At 45.9% G+C, this 7,500-nt stretch overlaps 2 protein-coding genes across 2 annotated transcripts in view; one reads left to right on the forward strand and one right to left on the reverse strand.

The window, feature by feature from the left end:
- parn (poly(A)-specific ribonuclease (deadenylation nuclease)) overlaps positions 1-4,108 on the forward strand; it is an 8,363-nt gene extending 4,255 nt beyond the window's left edge. Inside the window, exons 15-26 of the mRNA XM_053616293.1 lie at positions 320-362; positions 467-542; positions 718-824; positions 951-1,024; positions 1,102-1,157; positions 1,249-1,335; positions 2,135-2,209; positions 2,327-2,495; positions 2,627-2,748; positions 2,846-2,918; positions 3,032-3,123; positions 3,311-4,108. Of these exons, the coding sequence (XP_053472268.1) occupies positions 320-362; positions 467-542; positions 718-824; positions 951-1,024; positions 1,102-1,157; positions 1,249-1,335; positions 2,135-2,209; positions 2,327-2,495; positions 2,627-2,748; positions 2,846-2,918; positions 3,032-3,123; positions 3,311-3,348 (1,012 nt within the window). The 3' untranslated portion in view covers positions 3,349-4,108. The remainder of the gene's footprint in view (positions 1-319; positions 363-466; positions 543-717; positions 825-950; positions 1,025-1,101; positions 1,158-1,248; positions 1,336-2,134; positions 2,210-2,326; positions 2,496-2,626; positions 2,749-2,845; positions 2,919-3,031; positions 3,124-3,310) is intronic.
- Positions 4,109-4,426: 318 nt separating this feature from the next.
- LOC128601847 (RNA exonuclease 5-like) overlaps positions 4,427-7,500 on the reverse strand; it is a 9,013-nt gene continuing 5,939 nt past the window's right edge. Inside the window, exons 12-17 of the mRNA XM_053615242.1 lie at positions 7,382-7,500; positions 6,537-6,629; positions 6,168-6,384; positions 5,691-5,905; positions 5,203-5,312; positions 4,427-4,980 (exon numbers count right to left, since the gene is read on the reverse strand). The exon at positions 7,382-7,500 is cut by the window's right edge and continues 19 nt beyond it. Of these exons, the coding sequence (XP_053471217.1) occupies positions 4,929-4,980; positions 5,203-5,312; positions 5,691-5,905; positions 6,168-6,384; positions 6,537-6,629; positions 7,382-7,500 (806 nt within the window). The 3' untranslated portion in view covers positions 4,427-4,928. The remainder of the gene's footprint in view (positions 4,981-5,202; positions 5,313-5,690; positions 5,906-6,167; positions 6,385-6,536; positions 6,630-7,381) is intronic.

The raw sequence follows: 7,500 nt of genomic DNA on the forward strand, positions 1-7,500 counted from the left end.
AAAACGTGATTATATATTGGTATCTTTCCACTTTCACTGACTGATTATTCCCCTGCGTCAGTTCTGGTCATAATTACGCAACATTCATTCGTTTTCAAACTTGAACCCTTTAAACGCCGGTCTCTTTACACAATGCAAAAATCTTCAAAGATGAGAATCTCCCTCATTGTCCTTCACTCGAGTCCGAACCCTACGGTGACCAACGCTAGTGCTCGACAGTTATCTTGAGTTGAAGTAGCACCCTGCAGTTCCCTAAACCCAAAATGATGCACCACAGGACACGCCTCACTCCGTGACCTAATGCAACTTTCTGCTTCAGACTTTTAGATACAAAGCTGATGGCATCAACACAGCCTTTCAAGGTATGATTGAAGTGGAAGATTTACTCGTATTTACACACACTGTGTGTTTTTAATCTTAGTATTGAGTGTGTGTGTGTGTGTGTGTGTGTGTGTGTGTGTGTCAGGAGCTGATTACGAACACATCTCTGGCAGAGCTGGAGAAGCAGCTAAAGGAGAAGCCTTTCAAAGCTCCCAGAGTCGGTCAGTAACACACACTGATTTTGGGATGGGGTTTGGTGTAAGGGGTGGGATTTGAAGAGGGGCTTTGGGATTTTGTTAATTTTAGGATGTCTTAGGGGTTGTTACACTAAGAGTTCTCTCTCTCTCTCTGTGTGTGTGTGTGTGTGTGTGTGTGTGTGTGTGTGTGTGTGTGTAGCATGTTCTGAGGGATTTCAGAGTTATGACACTGCATCTGAGCAACTGCATGAAGCTGGCTATGATGCTTACATCACGGGACTCTGCTTCATCTCCATGGCCAACTACCTAGTGTGTGTGTGTGTGTGTGTGTGTGTGTGTGTGTGTGTGTGTGTGTGTGTGTGTGTGTGTGTGTGTGTGTTACTTTAACACTGTTCTGAATACAGGTGTTTTTAGACGTGTATGTTCCTGTTTCTAGGTTCATTCCTAACACCTCCAAGAGCTCACATCTCCGCTCGCTCCAAACTCATCGAGCCCTTCTACAACAAGTAAGGACTCTTTCGCGCTGTGTGTGTGTGTGTGTGTGTGTGTGTCTGAGGTAATAAGTTAACTGTGTGTGTTTCAGGTTGTTCCTTATGAGGGTGGCCGATATTCCTTACCTGAACATTAGTGGACCAGACTGTAAGTCAGAACACTCTCTCTCTCTCTCTCTCTCTCTCTCTCTCTCTCTCTCTCTCTCTCTGTGATATTGTAACTCTTGGTTGTGTTTCAGTGCAGCCGAAGCGGGACAACGTTCTGTACGTCACCTTCCCTAAAGAGTGGAAAACCAGTGACTTGTACCAGCTGTTCAGCGCCTTCGGTAACTTTTTTTTTTTTTTTAACACCCCACCTCCCCCCCCCCCACCTGTCCATCTATCCTTCATCCATTTACAAATCCATCCTTTCAATTCCTCCATCTATTTTCTCAACTACCTCTAAATACGTCTACTCCCTCACCCAGTTGTTGAGACACCCCTCTATCCATCCATCTACCTGATCATTCCATCCACCCCTCCATCCATCTAACCATATACTGCTACACCAATCAACCACCTACCTACCCCTGATTCATCTACCTTCCCAACCCTCCATCCATTCCACCCCTCCACCTACCATCTCCTCCAGTTGCCTACTCCCTCCTGCACCTACCCATCCATCCATCTACCACTCTGTCCACCAACATACCCGTCCATCCAGATCACCTATCCTTCCGTCCTGCTCTCCACCCACCCACCCTTGTTCATCTACTCACCTACCCACTCCTCATCCATCTACCAAGTCCTCCATCCATTTCACTCCTCCATTCCATCCAACCATTCAATTGACCCACATACTCACTCCTCCTTCCAGCCATCACTCCATACACCCAGTTAACGAACTACCACTCCGTCTACCCCTCTACCCCTACTTGTCAGGTTTAAATTACCAGCACGGGAAACGTTAAGCCTGAAACGGAACATGAGCAAACTTGCGAAAGTGAATGACTGCACCAGCCTCAAGGAGGTGCTGTGGTGTAAATCAGTCTCTCTGCCCCCTGACTCGGACTTCCTGAAGAAGTGTGGCTCTGTAACACGTTGCTGTAACGTTGTATCTGATCTCTACCCTGCTGTAATCTTCAGGAAACATCCAGGTGTCTTGGGTGGACGATACATCGGCGTTCGTGTCTCTCAGCCAGCTGGAGCAGGTGCAGATCGGTACGATCATTACAGCATCTGTACTGTGCTTTTAATTTATGAGGGAAAAAAAAATCAGTTCAACCTCATTCCTTGAGTGTGAGTGATGATGATGATGATGATGATGCTTGTCATTAGCGGTGAACACGAGTCAGTACGCAGAGAGTTACCGCATCCAGACGTACGCAGAGTACATGCAGTCCAAACAGAAGAACACTCACACGCACAGGAAGTGGGGGGAGGATGGGTGGGCAGAGCCTCCCTACCGTGCTGTTGCCATGACTGCAGCTTCTGCAGTACATGACAGGTGAGTATCTGATAAAATATACAGTATAGCATTTACAGATTATATACCGTTGTGTAATTGCATGTTTACAGTACTGTGTGTCTTAATTCCTGTATTAAAACACATTTCTGAATGATGTGGAATGTGTGTAGGAGTTCTCTGAGAGGGAAGAGGAGCAACAGCCCCACTCAGGACCATCAGAGCTCCGACTTCAGCGCCGCCGCCGATAGCAACTGGAGTAACTACGGCAACATAAAGAGGATAAAAAAAGATGGTATTGTGTTCTTTTATTGATCTACTGTGTGTGTGTGTGTGTGTGTGTGTAAGTCTGTTGTATATTTATTTAACATTTTATCGTGGGTTTGTTTCAGGTGCTAGGAGTGCTGACTCATCATTCACCGACGCCGCAGACGCCAAGACGACGAACGACTGGCTCAGGACCACGTAGGTGTCTCTCTGCCGGGTTTCCACATCTGGCTGTTTTAACAAGATCGTGGTGGCTTATAGTTATTTATATAGAGTTTGTGTATATGAGGTTTAAGTCAGTGTGTTTTTAGGCCTGAAGGGGGCGGGGCATCTTCAACCCCAGAAAAGGAAGAAGCTGAGTCAGAAGATGCGTGGCCTCAGTCTTCAGCCAATCAGAATCAGGGTATGAAACGATACACAAAGGAAGGGAATGTAAAATGGCTCCCCTAAACCATTTAATTAATAAATTTAATCGTAAATAATTATGCTTTTAACAATAAAATGTTGGTTATTTTCTCTCTGATTATAGAGTTATCATTTCCCAAACCTTTTTTTTTTTTTTTTCCCCTTCTCCTTTGTCCTCTGATCAGGGTCATCCAGTCTGTTTGACGTCCCTCAAGTTTGGTAGCGATAACCAATCGGAGGTCTTCACTTGAAACAGTGGCTGATTGACCAGCCAATAAGGGGCCTCCACTCCTGAGAACACAGCTACCCAACAGCCAGTCAGAAGAGGCTTTCACTTACACCGTCTCTTTGGATTGGCTGTTAGGAGGGACCGCTTGCTCAACAACCAATAAGCAGAGAGTTTCCAAGACCACTCTCGTACAAGAGCCAATCAGAAGCCTCCATCTTAGAATGCAGCTACTCAACAGCCAATCAGATAAGACTGCGTGATCCAGCAGCCACTCAACACACGACCTGAAGCCATAAACGTTCTTGTGGTATCTCACACACACAAACGTGCGCGCACACATCTGCACTGCAATAGTGCTGTGTTCGTGTGTGTGTGTGTGTGTGTGTGTGTGTGTGTGTGTGTCTGATTCTGGAACCGGTGTAGGTTAAAAATGTGGTGATCAGATATTTTTAAACACTGTATGTATGATTTGTCTCATATTTTTTAAGTGTGTTTCTCCTATAGACTGATTAACCCCGCCCCCTATCCCTATTTCCCCATGGTCCTTTATTTTAGCGAACACGCCCCATTGAGCAGCTCTATTTATTCCCCGTGTGTGTGTGTTTTGTCTTCGTTTTTCACAACAGCCGCAGGAATGTGGGGGGGGCGGAGTCCAAAATCATGTTTCTCAGAATAAGGTCATGTAATTTTTTCTTTTGTATGATGACGTCCTCTTACTGAGAGGAGAAAAGAATTAAAGAATGTTTCTTAGTTACATGTGTGTGTGATTATTTCTGTCTTTATTTTAAAAGGGGCGGAGCTTCTGTAAGGAAAAATGTCACTTTTAAAAGCTCCACTATTTTTCTCTCCACTTAATTCCACCCCTTCTGTTGATCACAGCCTCTATGGGACCCTGCCCAAGTCTCCGCCCACCCGACGCTCAGATTTTCAGTGCCTTTAATTAATCCCAGTTCCTCCACCTGGCTTCACCCTGTCCCTCAGCTTTCCAAAGTCTCCACCCCCAGGCTTATTAGAACTTCCACCTGGCCCCGCCCCTGTAGAAACACTCAGGAGTCATGTTGCATCTCCTCAGAAGCAGCTTGTATACAATGAGTTGCACTGAGACACTTTCTCTTTTTTATCCTCTTGTAAAATATATTTTACAGTACAGATTGAAAAATCAGTTGTGTAAACATTTTAACAAATTATTACAAATTCAAGTCACTTTTACAGTTATTATAAAACTACATTTTCTCTTAAAAAAATTGTGTTCATTCTAAAATCTCTCAGAGAGTGTGTGTGTGTGTGTGTGTGTACACTACAGACAAGAATTTAGAAATGTTTACTTTTATAATTGGTCAGACGTCGAGGTGTGTGTGTCCTGTCAGAAACGGAACTACTTTATCAGAGAGAAGAGTCTGTATATGGTGTATGAATACCACAACCAGGAACTACTTGACTCTCACATACACACTCTCTCTCTCTCTCTCTCTCTCTCTCTCACACACACACACACACACACACACAGAGTGAATAACACTGAAGTCCGTTTCATGTGCTGAGGTCCCCTGAGGTGAGGTCTGGTGACCTTTGACCTAGTCCTGCTTCACCTGAATGAAACAGAGGCCAGGATATTCCACTTTGTCTCTGCAGAAACACACACAAGTTAAAGATCCAGAGTGTGTATCTGACCTGTAGGAAGTAATGCACTAAAGCAGTGGCAGGTATCCGGGGGCATGGCCGTAACATCTGCTCACTATTACATTTATGTAATGCTGCCTTATTTATTTTTTTTGCAACTGGAGCTAGTCCATATCACCTGCAAGCTCCGCCCCTTCTGACTGGGCAAAATACTCGCTGTGTGTGTACCTTATAATCCCCGGGAGGATGACGATGCTGAGAGTGTGTCTCTCCAGCGCTCTGAACATTCTCCCCACGTTCCTGTCCAATCCCCGCATCACGCGCTGGAGCCCTCCATCCTGTACACAACACCTCAGAAGCTCATTAGCATACTAACTATTCAATACTTTACCTGTTTGGCAAATCCGCTAGTTAGCCTCCTAGGTATCTTGTATTCCAGTTTTGTGATAAACTAGCTTCCTGGCATACCAGCTAGTCATAACACTAGGCTAGGTTATAAACACGTTATTTTGCACGCTATCGAGTTAGCAAGACGCTCGTCTGGCAAATCAGATGGTGGTAGCCAGGTAGGGGGTAACCCAGATGTTTAGCATGCTAGTTAGTTAGCAAGTCATTCACTTAGCCACTGATTCATACCCGACACACTCCTCCCTTCATGCTGTGAGTGACCCGAGTTTATGTGTTAGAACACTATGAGCTGACTGGATCGGCTTTACCTGTGCACAGGTGAGTCCTGCAGGCTCCGCCTCCTCACTTCCTGTCCGCTCATCCGAACCTGCTGCCTCTCTGTTTGTTTCCATAGTAACAGGGTTTGTGTGTGTCCAGGTGTGCATGTGTGGTGGTGTGAGAGTGCAACACATGTTTAACTTCCTGTTTCCCATATGCACCACTGAGCTGAGGGCCGCACAAGCACTGTCAGAGCTGACAAACTCTACACACACACACACACACACACACACACACACACAGACACACAGACACACACATACACACATTATAGCATGAGGGATATGAGACACAACCTCTCAAACCTGTACATATTATAATACTGTGATGTTTTATTTCACAGGTTATCTCAAACACAAGTGTATTTTACACTGTAGTACACTCGCGCTGTAGTACACTCGCGCTGTAGTACACTCAGACCGACTACATTCTGGCTGTAGTACAAAATGTATATGAATTAAACTCACTGATGTGTCTGTGCCTTGGACATTTCCCAGAACCCCTGGCAGGCGTGATGTCGCAAATGGGACCAAATGCACTAAAAGCCTTTAGGAGGTCGTCGTGGTGATGGTGTCGCCATGACAACCCACAAACATAGATCATGTGACTGTTCTGGATGTCGTTCTGTAGTTCAGCAAGAGATGCTTCCAGATCCAGAGTCAGCTCGTTCACTGGACGCTGCAGCTAACACACACACACACACACACACACACACACACCTCACTAAAAGGACGCAGCAGGTACAACGGTACACATGCACAATATTACACACATACACTCTGTGTGCGTGCGTGCGTGCGTGCGTGTGTGTGTGTGTGTGTGTGTGTGTGTCTCACCTTTATCACAGTGTCCTGTACTTGGAGACTGGGGAGAGACTGCAGAGCGAGTTGAGCTCCTTCTAAATGCTGAAACTCTACTACAGCATGCAGCTACAGAGAGACCCATTAATAATAATAATAATAATAATAATAATAATAATAATGATATAATAGCATTTCTTTTCTTGAAGAAAATACAGACAGATTGCACAGCTCAAGTGCTAGGTGGTTGTTATGGTGTTTGTAGACAGTTGCTAGGTTATCCCAGGTGGTTGCTGGGATGTTGCTATATGGTTGCTAAGCACTTGCTGTGGTATCCCGGTTGGCTGCTACAGTCTTCTGCAGTGGTAAATGGTGCACTTATACAGCGCTTTTATCCAAAGCGCTTTACACTGTGTCTCATACGCACACCAACGCACACCAACGCACACCAACGCACACCAACGCACACCAACGCACACCAACGCACACCAACGCACACCAGTGCTGCCATACAAGGTGCTAACTTTCCATCGGGAGCAACTTGGGGTTCAGTGTCTCGCCCAAGGACACTTCGGCATGTGGAGTCGTGTGGAGTCGTGTGGAGTCACGTGGGCCCGGAATCGAACCACCAACCCTATGATTAGTGGACGACCCGCTCTACCACCTGATCCACAGCCGCCCCTAGGATTGAGTGAGTGCGCACACACACCTCCTGATGGTAGCTAGGAGGTTGCTATGGTGTTACTAATAATGAGAGTACAATGGTTAATCAGCATCTTTGTTTGGTTTGGATTCTTTTGGACTCCAGATGGTGCGTGTGTGTGCGTGTGTGTGTGTGTGTGTGTGTGTGTGTGTGTGTGTGTGTGTGTGTGTGTTCTCACCGTGTGTGTGCTGTGCAGTAGTCTGACTGAGCGCAGTGTACCGTAGGGCTTCAGCAGTGTGTGTATGTTCTTCTCTGTGTAAGTGTGTGGCAACGGACCCACAAACACCACACACATCA

The sequence above is a fragment of the Ictalurus furcatus genome, chromosome 26 (assembly GCF_023375685.1).
Source record: "Ictalurus furcatus strain D&B chromosome 26, Billie_1.0, whole genome shotgun sequence".
Classification (NCBI taxonomy): Eukaryota; Metazoa; Chordata; class Actinopteri; order Siluriformes; family Ictaluridae; genus Ictalurus; species Ictalurus furcatus.